Here is an 18,210-nt window from a genome sequence, read left to right as displayed (position 1 = left end):
TTGCGGGCAGGTTTTCTCTAGTTGTTCGAGCGGGGGCTACTCTTCGCTGCGGTGCACGGGCTTCTCATTGCAGTGGCTTCTCTCATTGCGGAGCACAGGCTCTAGGCGCGTGGGCTTCAGCAGTTGCGGCTCACAGGCTCTAGAGCACAGGCTCAGTAGTTGTGGCACGCGGGCTTAGCTGCTCCACGGCATGTGGGATCTTCCCAGAACAGGGCTCGAACCCGTGTCCCCTGCATTGGCAGGTGGATTCTTAACCACTGTGCCACCAGAGAAGCCCTAGAACAGATTTTTGATGGCAAGGGAGCCAGAGCTGGCCTCAGTTTGTTATTTTTGTTTTTAATTTACTTATTTTATTTATTTATTTTTGGCTGCGTTGGGTCTTCATTGCTGCGCGCAGGTTTTCTCTAGTTGTGGCGAGCGGGGGCTACTCTTCACTGCGGTGTGTGGGCTTCTCATTGCGGTGGCTTCTCTTGTTGTGGGGCACGGGCTCTAGGCATGTGGGCTTCAGTAGTTGTGGCATGTGGGTTCAGTAGTTGTGGCTCAAGGGCTCTAGAGCACAGGCTCAGTAGTTACGGCACACAGGCTTAGTTGCTCCGCAGCATGTGGGATCTTCCCAGACCAGGGATCGAACCCGTGTCCCCTGCATTGGCAGGCAGATTCTTAACCACTTCACCACCAGGGAAGTCCCCTCAGTTTGTTATTAACTATCCCAAGGCCGGAGGCTGGCAAAGAGGGCTCTGATAAGGACTCCTCACAGAGTCCCTGAGAGGCTATTCCCTGCCACCGTCCATTCCCTTGCCCATGGCCTCCTGGCCCTCATTTCCCAGCTGTCCCTGGATGCTTCTCTTCTCTGGAATCTGCAGTGTCCCCAGCAAGGAAGAAACAGCTTGAGTGAGGGCCTGGTGGCCAGAAAGTGAAGGGTGTTCGGGGACAGGGAGCAGCGTGGTGTGGCTGGACACCAGCTGTCTGGGCATGTGAGGGACTGTTGAGACTTGGATGAAACATTGGCCGAGGTTAAGGGGAGAGAGTGGCCTAGTGGATTCTGAGTCTGAGCTCTGCCAGTGACTTCCTTGGTGAGCCTGGGCAAGTCCCCTTCCCCAAACTGGGCCCCTTCCCCAAACTGCATCCTGTCTGGAAAAGAGGGTTTGTGTTAGAATCGGATGATTTCTCCAGTGACCATCCGGCTTTAATATTTTGGATTCTAAGATCTCATCTGACCCTAACCATCACCCTGTGAAGAACGCATGCAGGAAGTGTACCCATTTTATAGCGGGGAAGCCATGGCCCAGTGAGGAGCAGTGACTTGCCCACCACCATACAACCACGTAGGAGCAAAGTCTGATTCCACCAGCACCCGACCCTCTTCTGAGATCCTCCTCAGACCGGGCAAGCTGAAGCGAAGCAAGGAACATTCGGTCTCAGGTCCAGGAAGCAGGCGCTGCAGGGGACGGAAGGGTCGCAGCTCACAGCTGGCTGAGGCCAAGCAGCTGGGCGGAGGCGCCCGAAGCCAGCTCCGGGAGAAGTGGGTGGGTTAGGGCCCGGGCGGGGCCGGGTGAGGGGACGCCCTGAGGAAGGGAAAAGGCAGCTGAGCGCGGGTTGGAGCGCAGAGCGGAGGGGGCGCAGGCGGTGCTGGCCGCGGGCTGCGAGCAGGGGGGCTGGCGGAGCGCCTTGGGGCGCAGTGCGGGGCACCCGCGAGCCCAGGGCGAGGTGTCCAACGAACAGACGGCGTCCCTGGGAGCCTTGCCGACAGGCAGGTAAGGCGCACCCGCCGGCTTGGGAAGGCTGAGCCGGCGCCGGGGGTAGAAATGAGGGGTCTATCCGCCTCCCTGGAGGCCGCCGACCAGACGTAGGGGGCGGCTCAGATACATACTGATCCTCCCCTGGACAGAGCCACAGGGATCCCGGGGCGCACGTGGGAGTGCGAAGCTGGGCTCCTGGCACGCCTTGCCCGGAAACCGTGGGGGCTTAGGTCGGCACTCACGGGTCCCGGGACGGCGGCACCCAAGCTCCTTCCACATCCACAGATATGCGAGCGCACAATATAACAACCAACCTGCGGCTCCGCAGCGAGAGCACACGCGGAAATGGCGCTCCGGGACCCGGCGTGTCTTCTTGCTTGGCGGGAGCCGCTTGCTCAGCGTGCGAGTTGACTTGCCCATTCTCTACTTCATTGTGTCCCTCGCCCTATGCGCCCCAGTCCTGGGAAAAGCCTAAGAGCTCCCTTAGACGTCTTCTAGTACTAGTAACATAGATCTAGGCTGGGAGTCAGGAGACTTGAGTTCTAGTTTACAGGTTGTGTAAACCTGGTGCCAATCGCCCACCTGCTCTGTGCTTTGTGCGTTCTTTTCCTGGGTCACCAAATGTAAAATGGGCCTTCTGGTCCTGTTGCCCATGTACTCCGTATGGCATGTGGGGGAAGGGGACTGGACCCGGGAGTCTCTTGTGTAGAAAGTACAGGAGTTCAGACCCCTGTGTGAGGGACCTTGGAGAGTGTCTCCTCCTATCCCCCCTCCCCACTCCTCAGCAGTTTGCATATGGGGAAACTGAGGCCCAGGGGGGAGATGGCTTGCCCAGGGTCACACCAGGGACCAGACAGAAGTAGAACCCAATTCTCCTCACTCCTAGCCCAGGGCTGATTCCACTTCAGCTACAAAAGTGCACTGTAAATGTGTTAGCTGCTCTTTATCTCCTGGCATCCAGCCAGTTATCCACTGAATGGAGGAGAGCCAAGCTGGAGGCAAGGAAACGGCTTTCAGATTTTCTTGACTCCTTAAGATGAGAACAAACAACCTTCATCCCTCACTCACTCCACACTTTGCAAAACACATTTCTATCTATAAACTGAATGGGTGGATGCTCAAAATGCCTACTAAGAGGCAGGCAAGACAAGAAATCCCATCTTACTGATGGGGAGAATGAGGCCCCAGAGTGGAGAAATGACTTAACCAAGACACACGGCTAGACATGTCTACAAAATAGGGGCAGGTCTCTTGACTCCAACTCTGGTGTGTTCTGTATCAACAGCAGGACTACAGAATGGTACCCCTAAATGGAGAGAGATTACAGGGCTGATCAGAGAGGAAGAGAAACAAGGAAGGCTTCTGAAGGAGGTAAGTGTGTCTGAGAATCAAGAAAAGTAATAAAGAACCTCCTGGCTTCTTCTGAGAGTAGGAGAACCTAAGGTGGGGAGAGGGGACATAGGGATAGCTGTTCCTGGTAATACTGGGGGGCGGCGGAGGAGATAGGGCAACAGAAAAGGAAACAGGTGACCAGGCTGCCCAATAATTCTCTCTTATGTTTACATAATACTTTGCAATTTCTAAAACACCTTTCCCCCTTGGTCTCCCCGAGTTGCCATGTGAGGCAAGCAGGACAGGGGTAATTATCCCTATCTCATAGATGAGATTCAGAGAACATAAATGCAGTGCTCAAGGTCACATAGCCAAGCATACAGCCAAGATTGGAACCATGAAAGGCACACCTGAAAGGCAAGATTAGAGGCTTGGAGACTGGGAGTTGGACTGTGTGTGTGCAGCAGGTGGGTGTGTGTGGCTGCCCCCTGGGTGGGTGCACAGGGAAGAGCGTTGCTAAGCCGCTGCTGGTGTTTTGGGGCCAAGAATGTTTGCCCTTTGGATTAAATGGAGTTCAGGTGCAGGGAACATCTGGGCTTCCAAAGGCGGCTTGGAATTCCTCCTCCCCTGACTCACTTGCCCACCTGACTGAGATGGTGTCTTTTATTTGAACTTCCCCTTCCCCAGACCAAATGGAATCTGTTTTGGCCTGCCCTTGAAGCTGCTTTTTAAGTGCTGTAAGCTGTTTTCATGAATGCGTATGTGTGTGTGCAGGGGGGAATAGTCTAATAAGAAGAGACATTTATCCACCTATTCTTGAGTGCCTGCTATAAAGAAATGTATGAGGCACAGGTCCCTGCCTTCACACTTCCCAGCGCACAGTTTAGTATATCTATATCTATATCTATATCTATTTAGATTTATACAGATATACACACCCAATTTCAGTACAGCATAGTGCTCTAACAGGGTTTTATGCAAAACACTTTAGGAACAGACAAGAAGAAACTTAACTGGCTAGGGAGTGGGGAAGGTGGTGTCTCAGGAGAGGGTCTACAGAGGTTATACTGGAGCTGGGTCTTGAAGGATGAGTAGGAGTTCACTAGGCAGATAAAAAGAGGAAGGGCATTTCTGCCTAAGAAAACAGCATGAGCAAAGGCAAGATGTGTGCAAGTGCAAGGAACATTTTGGGCAAACCTGTTAATGTGCTGGAAAGAGTAACATCGGGGTGTGGAGGAAGAGAGTGCACCTGTCTTGTATGGAGGAGCAGGAGTAGGTCTGGAGCAGAAAGTGCCATGGGGAACAAGACTCTAAAGGAAGGTTAACGCCTCCAAAAGTTACCAACTTCTCCCCTTACTGGATCCTCAGTTAAGATTGGCGAGAGCGACTTCCCTGGAGGTCCAGTGGTTAAGACTCTGCGCTTCCAACGCAGGGGGTGCGGGTTCGATCGCTGGTCAGGGAACTAAGATCCCACATGCCAGTGGTGTGGCCAAAAAAAAAAAAAGATTAGCAAGAATCTGTAGTCCAGGAAAAAGGAGTAGTGGTGGACTTAGAGGAGATGATACCCCAGGACACGAGGAGCCTGTGTTTGGTGTGATATGCAGCTCAGATGCCAGAAGACATTGCCATTTGTAGTGGAAAGAGCACCTAAACAGCACCCCAAAGACCTGGGTTCTCATCAGAGCTCTGCCATTTACTAGCCATGTCATTTTGGACTAGTCACTTCCCCTCTCTGACCTTCAGTTTTCTCAACAACAAAATGGAGGGGTTGGCCTAGAATCTAGATTCTAAATGATCTTTAAAATCTCTTTTCAGTCACTGTTCATCTCCCTTCCTAAATGATTATCTCTTGTTTCAAGTCAGGGACTCTCCAAGGCAGGAGCTCTGTCTTCCCCATCCAAAGAGCTTCATAATCAGTGACTATCTTGAAGAGGGAAGCCAAGGAGCTCAGAAAGAGGAACAAAATTCCCCACATTGCCAACTGCCAATTCCCAACTTGGGACCCAGAGGCAGGTCATAGAGAACCAAGCTGTCCCTTTATGAGCTCTCTGCCTCTCCTTGCACACAGGTCCTCCATCCCACCTCAACCCAGCTTCTAAAGATACACAACTATGGCTTCTTTGCACGTTCCATCAGAAGTACAAATATCCATCCAGGTCTATCCAGAGAGGCACTGGAAGGAGGGTGTGAGGAATGAATGGTTCTGTGAACCTTTACTCCCCTCACTGAACCCCACCTCAGAGCCCACCCTGTCACCCACGCTTTCCCCCTACCCCCACTTTCTAACACAGAGTCTGTCTCTCCCAGGCTAGATCACCCTGGCAGGTAGGCTATAAAGAGGAAAAATGAACAAGTCAACAAATTTGGCCTTCAGTTTATCTAGGCTGGAATACTAAGTGTAACTCAGTCCTGGGACTCAAAGCATCTTAACCTGTGAGGAAAGAATCTGCAGTCTTCTCTATCTTGTGATTTGGGAGACTCTAGAGAGCCCCCAAAATCCTCTCCCACCAGCCTACCCAATCTCCCAAATCTCACGTATGGTTTTGTGGTATCTTCATGGGATGTTAGAGCTGATCAGGACCTTACAAGATTACATAGTAAAACCCCTTCATTTTACAGATGCAGACAGAAGCTGGGGCCCAGAAAAGGGAAATCACATGCCCAAAGTCACACAAGTAGCAGCTGAACCAAGACAGCTCTTTGGTTTTCATTTCTTTCACTGTAAAATGAGGGAGGTTAGATTAGATGGACTCTGAAGGCCATGCCAGCCTCTGCTCTGCACAAATAAAACCACCACCACATCTGTGGAGTGTCTAGTGCCAGGCACTGCATACTTTTCTTCTTTAATTTTCACAACAAAGCTATGGTACAGATAGCGTTGATGCCATGCCTATGTTTATGCCCAGTCTATCCAAACAGGTTGATTGGTAACATCATTTGTTCCTATGTAAAATAGCAACCCAATTGCTGGCTGCCATTCTCCCACTCACATCATTTCCTTGGGTCTCAGGCCCTGCTAAGATGCCAGTACCCTGGGGAAAGGGGATGTTTTAGACTGCACTGTTAGCTGGTCCTGAGCAGCAGCTCATGTGTTGAACTGAGGTTTCTCATGAAGTCACCCAGTTGAGACATTGTGCATCTGGAGTCGGGGGACAGCAATCAGATGTCCCTTGGCCATGGCACAGTTCCTATAACTGCAACCCTAGGTTGGCCTGATCCAGCTCCTGCAGGAAGGGGAGGGGAAGAGGCAGGGTGTCAGCACCCACAGCACAGCTATTGCACAACCCTTGGGGCTTGGCCTCGGGTGATCCACCCTCGTTCTGAAGTTTTTTCTGTGTGTCTAGTTCCTTCTTTTTCTGTCCCCTCCCCACCCAGCTCTGGACCTTCCCAGCTCCCAAAGTCAATATTGAGACCCCAGATGTGTCCAGAGACATCCTGAAGAGGCTGAGGGGCTGAGGAGCCTTAGGGCGCCCACAGGGAGATTCCTGGAGCCGACTAGGAGCCAGTGAATTTGCTGTTGTTTGGTGAGTCTTCCAGATGGAGGTGGCCCTCCGTCTGCCTTGTCAGTTCGAACCCCCATGCAAGGCTATCTAAGAAAACTGGTGACAGTGACTGCCCTGGGAAAGAAACTTGGGCCACTGGGAACAGAGAGACTGCATTTTCATTGTACGTACTGCTTCAATTTCTTTTTTTTGCTGTGTATATGTATTTACTTCTCAAAAATGAAAAATAGATTTTCATTTTCATGAAAACTGTGTTTTTTATTAAAATGTATTTTAAAAATCCTCTTCACCATAATAAAAGTATATGCTCAAGCAAGCCTGGGGCAGGGGGCAGAGCAGAGATAATAATCTTTTTTTTTTTTTTCCTTTTTAATTAAAAAACTTTTTAATGTGGTAAAAAGCAACATAAAATTTATCATCTTAACATTTTTAATGGTACATCTCAGTAGTGTTAACTATCTTTACATTGTCATGCAGCAGATCTCTAGATGTTTTTCATCTTGCAAAACTGAAACTCTGTACCCATTGAACAACAACTCCTGGTGATAATCTTTTTTGATAGATGAGGAAACTGAAGTGCAAACAGGGCGAGAAACTTATTTCCCTCAATCAAAGTGAGCTCTTCCCGCACTTATGCCATCTGTCTGTTGTCTGATTATAAAACTGTCTGAGGCCCCTTCCTCCTGCAACCACTGCCTTAGCCATTCCCACCCCCAAATGCCTCTCACATCCTCTATCTGTCCCTGCCCCCACCTTGTCATCCCCTCCACCCCAGCTCAGGACTCAGCATCTTGAACCCAGACTATTTCACCTATCACTGGGCTCCCTGCCTCCATCCCAGCCCTCTTTACTCCACACTCCACATAGCAGCCAGAGTGTCCTTTCCAAGCACAGATCTGATCATTTTACCCCCTTTTAAAATATCATTCCATGTTTTTTCTCCACCTACAGGGTTAAGTTCCAGCTCTGCAGCCTGGCACTCAAGGCCCTCTATGATCTGGTTTGGGCCAGTGTCTCCATACCACATCCTATCTTATCCTTTCACGCATCTTACACTCTTTATGCTACTTTCCATTCTTCAAAGTGTGCTTTCTAGTCCATCTGTTTGCTTCCCTTGCCTTCTCTACTTCCAAAAAATCCTTCAAGGTCCAACTCAAATTCTTCCATCACTGTGAACACTCTCTGAGCACTGGTCAGAATTCATCCCTTCTTCCTTTAAGCCCCAGTAGCTCCTAGATTGTCTCCCATATTAAGAGCTGGCGATGTGCCCCCTGAGTGTAGGGACTGGCCTCCTAGAGCTCCCAGAATAAGGCTGCCCAGGAGTGGGCCTCCATAAACGATGACTGGCCAGGTGATTCATTGAGCCATTAGTTTCATTGTGCTGCTCCTGCTTTTCATTAGCCCATATGAGGAAAGAGGAAGGCACAAATTTGTTGCCTGACAAGTGGGATACTAGATGAGAACCTATGCCTCCTGGATCTTAACTCTTCCCCTTTTCCATCCAGACAAGGTCGCCCAAGTACTAGATGGCAGGGGGCCCCAAGGCCTTGCATAAAATGTGGGCCAGTCCTGGGTTATTGCTGTATTATTTTGATTCTTCCCCCCAAATTCTGCATTCATAGAGTTCTTAATGAATATTTATCATGGTCCTAACTAACTGTCATCTCTTCCAGGGAAGAGACATGATGGTTAATAGTCAAGTGTGTTAAACAGCTCTACCTAGATAAAGGAGGGCTTTGGAACCAGTCAGCGAACACTGAGTGCTTGGCCTATAGAGAAATCCAAAGTGGCCATCTTTACTGGAGACCACTGAGGGAAGGAGAACTAGGGTAGTCCCCTAGACTTGGAGGAGAGACACAGCCTTGCGGACCAGGAGCATGTGGTCTTCTGATAACCCTTATCAATAGCAAGAGGACAGCCACACATTGCCTTATATGTAAGTGCTGGGGCAAAGGGAAGGCTGCGATGATAAAGCTTGTGGAGTATGCTGGGAGCACACAAAGGCTTCCTGAAGGAAGTGAGCGTGGAGCCTTGTTTAAAGGAATGACATATGTTTTTCCAGAGACTAGGATACAAGGCTGCCTTTGGCTATTTTTCTACATTGTAGACTAAGGATCTCTGAGAGGAAGGAAAAGGAACCTCTGTTATCACCAGTTATATGCCATGTACACAGTGACGTTGTTTTGGAAGGCAGGATAGTTGAGGTGCTAGTGTCTTTTCTCTCTGGGGTGGGTAAAACCCCAAACCGGACTGAGTATTCCTTTCACTCCGAAGCCCTCAGGCCCAGTGCCGGCAGTGGTTATCAGCCTTTCCCTGCTCCCCCAGCCACCTCCTTTCCAACAGAATTTCTCCTCAATAGCTAGGAATACCTAGAGCGGGACCTAGGATGCTTCAGAGGTCAAATGACCCAGCCTCTGGCCTCCAGGTAGGGGGAAATCTAAGCCATCCCCAAACATCTTCTACATGGTGTCTGTGGAGCATAAGAAAGAACTGTGCTGAGGGAGAGTTCTGAGGAATGTCTTCTAACTGTGCCACACAGTCCTCCCCAGAGTTGGTGTGGAGGCCGGAGGAGCTCTGAGCTGGCCATCGAAGAGCCGGGCTCTATCTCGGCTCTACCTCCAGTATTCTCTGTGATCATGGACAAGCCAACTATTCTCTCTGGGCCTCAGTTTCCCTGTGTGTAAAATGGAAGAAATTACATTAAATAATCCCTAAGGTCCTTCTAGCCTAAAGCTCAGTGAGTTATAGAACCCAAAGAAAGGATAGATCAGCATGTTTACAATGGTCAAGGAAGACTTCCTTCCACAAGTATTTATTGAGCACCTACTGAGTGCTGTCATAAGTGCTCATATATAGCAGTGAATAAAACAGACATATTCCCTGCCTTCCTTGGGCTGGCAGTCTAGTGGAGAAGATAGACAAGTAAACAAGTAGTTAGAATAAACTGTGATGTTGGGATTTTAGCTGGGGTCTGAAGGAGTGGGAAGGTCATTCAGGCTGCAAGTAACAGAAGCCATCCTCTCTCTTTTCTGTCACTACCAGAGCATCCTCCGATTCTTCCCCCACCTGAATCCCTGTTGCTATGGAGACCACCAATGGGACTGAGACTTGGTATGAAAGCCTGCACGCTGTGTTGAAGGCTCTAAATGCCACTCTTCACAGCAACTTGCTCTGCCGGCCAGGGTCAGACAACCTGACTGAGGAGAGGCGGGCCAGCCTACCTGGCCGCGATGACAACTCCTACATGTACATTCTCTTCGTCATGTTCCTATTTGCTGCCACTGTGGGCAGCCTCATCCTGGGATACACCCGCTCCCGCAAAGTGGATAAGCGCAGTGACCCCTATCATGTATACATCAAGAACCGTGTGTCTATGCTCTGATGCTAAGAGGCCGGGGATGGCAGAAGATCAAGATTCTTGAGGATTATCTTGTGGGGCCTCCAGAATTCAGCTATGTGTTACATCAGGCCTCAGTGTTCTAATCTGTAAGATCAACAAGAAACAGTACTAAGGGAGGTCATCACTGGGGAAGGAGGAGAGGATCTAGCAGACCTAGGCCTTGTGGATAAGGATTTTTTCCAGCAAAGATAGACTTTATAGACAGTAGGAGCCCTTTGAACAAATATATAAAAGTGGCAGGAATTCCCTGGTGGTCCAGTGGTTAGGACTCCGGTTCTCACTGCCAAGGGCCTGGGTTCAATCCCTGGTCGGGGAACTGAAATCCCACAAGCCGTTCAGTGTGGCCCAAAAAAAAAAAAAAAAAAAATATATATATATATATATATAAATACACACACATACACACATATATATATGTATATATATATATATAAAAGTGGCAACATATAATGACAAATGAGTGTTCTAGTGGCCGGAGTGTTGGGGGCTAGGGGCTAGAGGAAGGAAAAGAGGAAGTTGTAGCAGAGGGAAATGAGACAGGAAAATGCCCTGAGGACACATTTTTTGATGTGTTATCTTCAATGACCATGAGAAGCAGCAATGATTATCCCATATCACAGACAGGAAGTCTAAGTTATGTTACTTATTTATATTTTTTCACATTTTATGTTTTTCAGCCCATTTAACATTTGTGATTTTACCCCCTGTGAGGGAAGCAGAGCAAGTGCCATTCTGCCCATTTGGGCCAAAGCAGTACCATGACTGGAACCCAGGTTCTCTGGTCACCTTGCCTAGTGCTTTGCAAAACTGTGTGCTACCTAGGAGTGGATCTAGGCCTGAAACTTATATAATTCTGGGGGGCCCTCCTTAAGAAAAAGAATTTTAAAATATCTTATTTTTGCAAATATTACAAAAACATATCACCATGTTAATACATTGTTAGGGCCCCTCCTAAGAACTTAAGAAGGAGCCATGCAAGTACAGAGCCCTGACTGTTAAGCCTCATTAGCTCCATGGTCCCTGTGCCCCTCCAGCCATGTCCCAGTGCCCTTCCCAGCCCCATCTCCAGTCCTGGGGACTTCACTACCTCTAAGGCAGCCTCTAACATTTTGAATGAATTCTGTGAGTAATTTTCTGATATCAGGTTGAAATCTGCTTCTAGAAGATTATTATCACACCTAGAAGATTATCATATTAAAAGAGGCAGGTACCTGATTCAGTGGAAAGAGAACCAGCCCTGATTCTACTACCAGTGTGGTGTATAAACTGGCTAGACACTTCTCTCTGACTCTTGTCCTTCTTCAGCACCGTGAAATAGAAAGTTGAAATAGTTGAAAGTCTCTAAGGGCTCTACCAGAGCTGATATTCTAGGCTTCACATACATTGATTTGAACCACGTAAAACTGCTATGCTTATAGGTCAAAAACAGCTGAATATCAGTAGTTTCACATGCTTCAGTTGAATACATGAAATGTGGTCAGCTACAAATCCCAGGCTGGAACCTCCCACTGTTCTGTTTAATTTCTGTTATTAAGGAATCTCCATGGGGTCTCCAGAAAGCCCTATCAAAACATACATATGTGTATATATCAAAAGCTTTGAAAGCATATTTTGAGAGCACTTATCTCTGAAGAGAAGGATTATGGGTGATTTTCCCTTTCTACTTTAAAAATTTATGTAATATTTGATTTATTTGACCATAAGTATGTTTCTTATATTATAAGGGGGGGAAGCTACTTCTACTTTGAAAAAATGAAAATAAATGCCTGTGTGTTACTTGAATGGAGGATCACAGAACGCATTTGCTCCCATGAGCAGTTAGTTATGTTGATTCCATGCAAATCAGTGCTGAGCCCCACGTGTGCCCTCAAGCCTTTCCTCATATCTTCTTGAGGGAGAAGGTGGAGACCTGCTTAAGAAGATGTGACATATGGGTGGACAACGGACTCAGAAGTCTACAGCTGGATGGGACTTTGGAGACCGCCCAGCCCAAACACCCAAATAAAATATGGAATCCCAACAAGAATAAGAATGAATGTCAGGTAATGGATGCTATCAGGATTTTGAGAAATGAGATTGAGTGGATGTAGAGGAGCCAGAGAAAGGTAAAATTTGAACTGGGCTTTGAGAGATAGGACAGATCTACGTGGGCAGAGAGAATGAACAGAACAAGACAAGGGAAGCTTGGAGGCAGAAATGTGGCAAGACCACCCTCCTGAAGAGAGCAGGTCGGCAGGTGGATGGAGCAGGAAGCAGCCCAGAGTGGCTGCGCTGGGAGTTCAGTGTCCCCATCTATGGGGGAGACTCCCCTTCACACAGTCCTTATACTCACAGGGCTTAAAAACAGAGTAATACAAATTATTTTACTTATAAGTTACAGAAATCCAGTGTGTATTAGCATAAGCACAAAAGGGGATTTATTGAGAGGAGTATGGGGTAGTTCAATAGAGGAGCTACCGGGGCAACTCTAGGAATCTTGGGGCCTGGAACTACTTATTTGTCCTAATTTACAAAGTAGGGGCTCAATATACCTCATTATATACACTCAAGGTTGGGTTAAATAAAAATCTAAGGTTTTAAGGTATAATTTAAACATTCTAATATTTTATGATGTAGGTACTCCCCTTGGCTCTCCCCCCAGCTCTATCGCACTACCTCCTTTAGCCCATAGGCTCTTTTGGCTGCACTGGTTCTGCCCTCTGCTGGCCAGATCCCAGCATATCACCTTGGGCCCTCAAAGCAAAACTTCAATAATCACTCATTCAGACACTGAGTGCCTACGATGTGCCATGGACTCATCTAGGCACACTTGGAATACATAAACAAATGAAAAAGATCAAAGAAATCCCTGCCTTAATACTTAAAAGCACTTAATACTTAAGATACATGTCAGGCTATGGCCTAAGCATTTTACAGACATTAACTTATTTAGCTTTTAAAACCGTCATAACATCCCTATGTAGCAGGTATTCCTTACAACTACTTCAGTAGAGCCCACTTGTTCTTCACGTAGCTCCTTCCGCACCCTCAGCCCAATTTCAGCACCATGGCATACCCAGCCCAGAGCATGGGTCTGAATGGTCCCTGGAGATGATTTGGGAAGATGACGGCAGAGTATTGACACCAGTAGACTGAAGTTGGGTTCCCTAGAAGCAAAGTCTGAGACAGGCATTTATTGAGGGAGCACTTTTTGGGGGAAACGTGCAAGGGAAAGAGTGAAGTAGATAGGAAAGGGAACAAGACAAACAAGGTACATGTCAGGTCACATCTAGCCCTGGCCTGATCCACAGGGAACTGGGGCATAAACCACAAGGCAGACTTACACCCCCTTGAGGCAAGGGGGCTGGGCTTTTATGCCCCATATCAGTCAGTCATTGCTTGCGGGCCACGCTGGTGGGGAGGGGGGAAGAGAGGAGGGTTGCGAGGAGGTTCCCATCAGCTGAGGGCAGGTCTCTGGAGAAGGGTGGCACCTGTGAGCAATTGCAGCCTAGACCAGTTGTCTTGGTTGGAGATCTGCAACAGCCTAGTTCCTCAGGAAGGTTCTGAAGCTCAATTTTCATCAGAGGATCAGCCCCATCTTTAGTGGCTATCCTTTTCTACCCCGTGTCAGTCACCATTGACTGCTGGCTGCTAGAGGCGGGCACGTAACCTCCCACGGGTGCTCACATTTGGCTGAGCTGGAGAAGGCGGCAGCTCTGAGGTGATAGCAGCCGACACTCACAGCAGCTGGGGAAGGGGCCACACGGGGGCTCCATCAGCATCCACAACAGCTGTGCTATTGGGGAAATGGGAGCAGAAGCAGAGTGTCACATCTTGTGATCTCCTTCTGGCTTAAGAGCCAAGAAGCACACACTAAATAAAGAACAAAACAAGATTACACCAAAAAGAACCAAATAGGAAACAATACACTTAAGTATTAGAAAATGTGGGGAACTGATATTAAATGTGATGGTCAAGAAGAGGGAGAGGGATGTATTCATGGATGTTTCCTGGAGATGTGAGATAGGATTTGATTAGGTGGTCCAGTGTAGTATGGTCCAAGGCAGCATTCCAAGTAGGTGGATGGCTCTGCTCTACTCGGTCATTCAGGGACCTGGGATGATGACTGCCATCCTCAACGTGTAGCTTCCAAGTCTACTCTGGTTGAAGCACTTCTAGTTAGTGAGGAGAGAGAAAGAACAGAATTCCAGAGCCAGAGATTTGCTCTTAAGCAAGCAAGGCAAAAGCTGCATACATCCCATCTTCTCACATCTACTGACAAGGGTTCAGTAACATGGCCACAGCTGGCTGCAAGCAGCCAAACCTCAATTACTAAGGAAGAAAGAATGGATTTTTTGGACAGCTAGTGGTCTTCACTCTACCCTCCTCACTTTCCCCAGAACGGGTCATGATAAAAAAAAATGTAGAGTCCTGGGAATTCCCTGGTGGTCCAGAGGTTAGGACTCCATGCTTTCACTGCTGAGGGCGCGGGTTCAATCCCTGGTCAGGGAACTAAGATCCCACAAGCTGTGTAGTGTGGCCAAAAAAAAAAAAAGTACAGTTCTGCCAAGAAGGAAGAAGTGCTATTACTCTGATTCAGTCGTGTTTTCTGAGGAGTGCGGGCGGGAGCCTTGCAGGTCTAACTAAGCCTGTCCTGGGAATGTGACTTTTGCTCATTTTTTTTTTTTCTAGCACCGGTGAGTCTGGTCTCTCCTCTCATTGGAGTGGTAATATCCAAGATATTTGTTTAGGCAAAGGGGAAATAGACAAAGCAAGGCTTTCAGCCAGCTTTGTGTAGGAAAAAGAATCCTCTTTCAGGTGCCACTAGGAAACCAAGAACATGATCTGCCTGGATGAAATCAGAGAACCCATCTGTGGTTAAACTGGGACAGAATGAGGTCTAGGAGCAGGAGAGAAGGAAATTAGTGAACAGGAAAGAAAGGGAAGAAAAACTACTATTTGATGACCCACCAATCTCTGCCAGGCACTGTGCTGGGAAGCTCTAGAGGTAATTTTTTTTTTAATTAATTAATTTATTTATTTTTGGCTGTGTTGTGTCTTCGTTTCTGTGAGGGCTTTCTCTAGTTGCGGCAAGCAGGGCCCACTCTTCATCGCGGTGCATGGGCCTCTCACTATCGTGGCCTCTTGTTGCGGAGCACAGGCTCCAGACGTGCAGGCTCAGTAGTTGTGGCTCATGGGCCTAGTTGCTCTGTGACATGTGGGATCTTCCCAGACCAGGGCTCGAACCTGTGTCCCCTGCATTAACAGGCAGATTCTCAACCACTGTGCCACCAGGGAAGCCCAGTAATTATTTTTTTAACCTCATTTTATAGATGAAGTAACAGAAGCTCAGAGGTTAAATAGCTTGTTTAACATTCGCTTAATATGTAGCACTGTCTAGATTTTAACACAGACTCACCTAAATTCAAAGCCCATGTTCTCCCCACTATAGCTGGTCCCTTTGAGAGTCACATTAGATCCTTTCTTGAGACTAAACACTCCTAATCTCCTAGCACACTCTGTGGCTGGCCTCTCCACTCCCCTTCACGGATCAAGTAGAGCAGTCACAATCTTGTCCTCACCCAGCTCCTTTTACCCCCAAGCAAGATGCCTCAAAGAGAAGAGAAGTCATTGTCACAGTGCTTATGGGAATAATAAGTCAATTGGGACAGCTCTTGGGTAAGAGTCCCTGAGTCCCTACAGCATAACTCAAAACTGGGAATAAGAGAAACATACAGAGACCAGCCACAGAATCTGCTGGGAGATTAGAAGGGTTAAATCTCAAGAAAAGATCTAATGTGAATCATTGATGCACCTCCCTCAATTGGAGAGAGGATGAGATTATTTAAATAATTTCAAAAGATCTCTGTGGGACAGCTACAGGCTTACAGTTCTGCTCTTGGATTACCATTCATTCATTCAAGATATAATTATTAAGTACAACCAAGATATTAGGCAATGTGTTTGGCAAAAGAATATAGCAGCAAACAAGAAAGGCACAGTCCCTGTCTTCATGGGGGCAAGGATTAGCTCACCCACTTCAGTTTTTCTACCTATAAAACTGTTCCATTTCTAGGAAGCTCTACTTTGAACTACCCTCCTCTTCACAGGTGGAGGCTTCTTTCACTCATGTTATTGCCCTGCTTATAATTCTCTGATAATTTTTACCACAGTGTACTCTCCAGGCATGTCTATTCCCCTCCTAGAAACACTGCAAAGGTGCAAGCAGGGACCATGTCTAATGCATCTCTATGCCCTCATCAACTAGGATAAGGCTTGGCACAAAGTGTATGCTCCATAAGTATTGGTGAAATGAATCAACATTATTATGAGTATTGTGCTACATAATCTCTCACATGTGTATGTGTATGGTGCTTCCAACCTTTCAAGACATTTCCATCTCCATTCTCTCATTTGGTTTAGAGAGTTTGGTCTGGTGGATTCAGTTAAAAGTGGATGTGAGAACACTTTGTAAAATATGAATGTAAGGACTGTTACTGAACCATATTGACTATTGCTAGTCTCGAGGCCAGGATAATTTAGGTAACATACTTAAGATCACGCAGCAGTAGTCTGTGCTAGAATCTGTCTCCTGACTTCTGTTTCTGGACTTTTCCTCCCTGCATCAGGGGTAACTGACAAAAGAAAGGCACAGACAAAGTGCTTGGGGAGCCCGTAAATATGACTGCTAACTCCCAGGAGTGGATACAGTGACACTCTGCCCGGATCTTTGGGGTCAATGCACCCATCACCCAGCTGCTGCAAACATGGGCTGCTGACAGCTCACAGCTGCACCCCTCACTGTGCATTTTCCTGGGCCAGAGGGAACTATTTCATCCAAGGCTATAACCCCTACTGGGGGGCAGCTCATGACCAATGACAGACAGGGATACAAAGGGCTGGTTCCATCACATCAATTTGGGACAACTCTGAGGAGCCATCTCAGCTCCAGGACTCCTGGTAGGATCAGCTGAGGTTTCGGTTGCAACCAAATTGTGAGTTAGCTTCTCCCTCTGCCCACTCCTGCTTCCTCACTTCCTTACTGATGTATCTCTCCAGCGCTCTCCAAAAGACCTGCATGCCACTCTCCACCTCAGTCTGTTTCCAAGGGAATCAATCTCTCCCTCAAGAACTGTTCCCTAGCACTGAGCCTGTTCCTAAGTAGTTGTCAGTAATGACAGAGGAATGGGATGATAGAATATAGATGGAGACAGTTAGTGGTTCTAGCAAAACCAAAATGAAGACAAGGCAGTAATAGAGACTGGTGGTGTAGAAAAACAGTGAGTTATGGTCACTGAATAAAAACTGGCCACTAGAGGGCCCAGCACTACTCATCTATAGTTGTGCAGCTACCTTAGAGCAAAATTCTAATTTTACCCTTGACTTGGCAGACACCAGTATAATTGTCTACACGAGGGGGGAAACTGCTGGTCTAATGCTTCCTTCTCTTTTACCTATGCCATGAACATCAGTGTCCTAGGCTGTTCCAGTACCCTGTCACCAAGCACTCTGTGCCATTACATATAAACGTATTCCCATAAATCAAAGCTTCCAAAGCCTGTGTTTTTTCCACCCACTGCTCTCATTGTTCCCAAGGGGTTCTGAAGATCAGAAATGTGGAATTTCAAACAGTTGGTTGTGACAATTCTCATCCCAAAATGGAGAGAATCAGCAACATGATCTGTTCAGTCCTGTCACTTCCCCTTCCCTGCCCCGCTTCCCCAGTTGGCAGTAAAGATAAGACATACAGGATTACATGTGAACTATAGTGGCCAAGGAAGAAAGGGGTCATGGGAATCTTCACAGAAGATGAAAAAGTTTGAGAACATTGTGTATGAATTAATGATTGATTAATTAAATCAATTAATTTTTTTTTTCTGCTGTGGACTCAGTAAAAAGACTTAAAGAAAATTTTCCTCTGTATCCTTTTCAGAAACACAGTTAGTCCTCTGTAGGTTGGGAGGCTTTCTTTGAGGGATGCGGAGGGAGGGTTTGGACCATTTAGAGGTCTCTGTTTCCAATGTATACATTCTTTTATTTTTTTTTTTAATGTTGTATTCTTTTTTTTTAATTGAATGAAAAATTCTTTAAATTCTATAGTGCTTTACAATTTTCAAAAGTTTCACACACATGATTTCATGTAATCCCATAATAACCCTTTTTTCCCCCTACTCCTATATTGCCCTTTCCCCTTCTCCCCACTGGTAACTACTAGTCTGTTCTCTAAATCTGTGAGTCTGCTTCTTTTTTGTTTTAT

The 18,210-nt window shown here is 47.2% G+C and overlaps 1 protein-coding gene and 1 long non-coding RNA gene across 6 annotated transcripts in view; one reads left to right on the top strand and one right to left on the bottom strand.

The window, feature by feature from the left end:
• Positions 1-18,210, bottom strand: part of LOC309606324 — a 104,771-nt gene that overhangs the window by 41,700 nt on the left and 44,861 nt on the right. The gene's annotated exons all lie outside the window — the stretch shown is intronic.
• Positions 1,574-11,255, top strand: KCNE3 (potassium voltage-gated channel subfamily E regulatory subunit 3). 3 transcript variants are annotated; one of them, XM_082343247.1, is made up of 4 exons: positions 1,576-1,754; positions 3,025-3,110; positions 6,447-6,737; positions 9,617-11,255. In XM_082343247.1, the coding sequence occupies exon 4, from the start codon at positions 9,657-9,659 to the stop codon at positions 9,954-9,956; it is 300 nt and encodes a 99-aa protein (XP_082199373.1). In that variant the 5' UTR covers positions 1,576-1,754; positions 3,025-3,110; positions 6,447-6,737; positions 9,617-9,656; the 3' UTR covers positions 9,957-11,255. The 3 variants fall into 3 exon arrangements, with proteins under 3 accessions (XP_082199374.1, XP_082199373.1, XP_082199372.1); XM_082343246.1 differs by having other exon boundaries at positions 1,580-1,754; positions 6,447-6,595; XM_082343248.1 differs by lacking the exon at positions 6,447-6,737 and having other exon boundaries at positions 1,574-1,754.

This window comes from Balaenoptera borealis (assembly GCF_965194805.1).
Source record: "Balaenoptera borealis genome assembly, chromosome: 11".
NCBI classification, from domain to species: Eukaryota; Metazoa; Chordata; class Mammalia; order Artiodactyla; family Balaenopteridae; genus Balaenoptera; species Balaenoptera borealis.
Note: the sequence above shows the minus strand (reverse complement) of the source record. Positions and strands in the feature narration are given on the sequence as shown.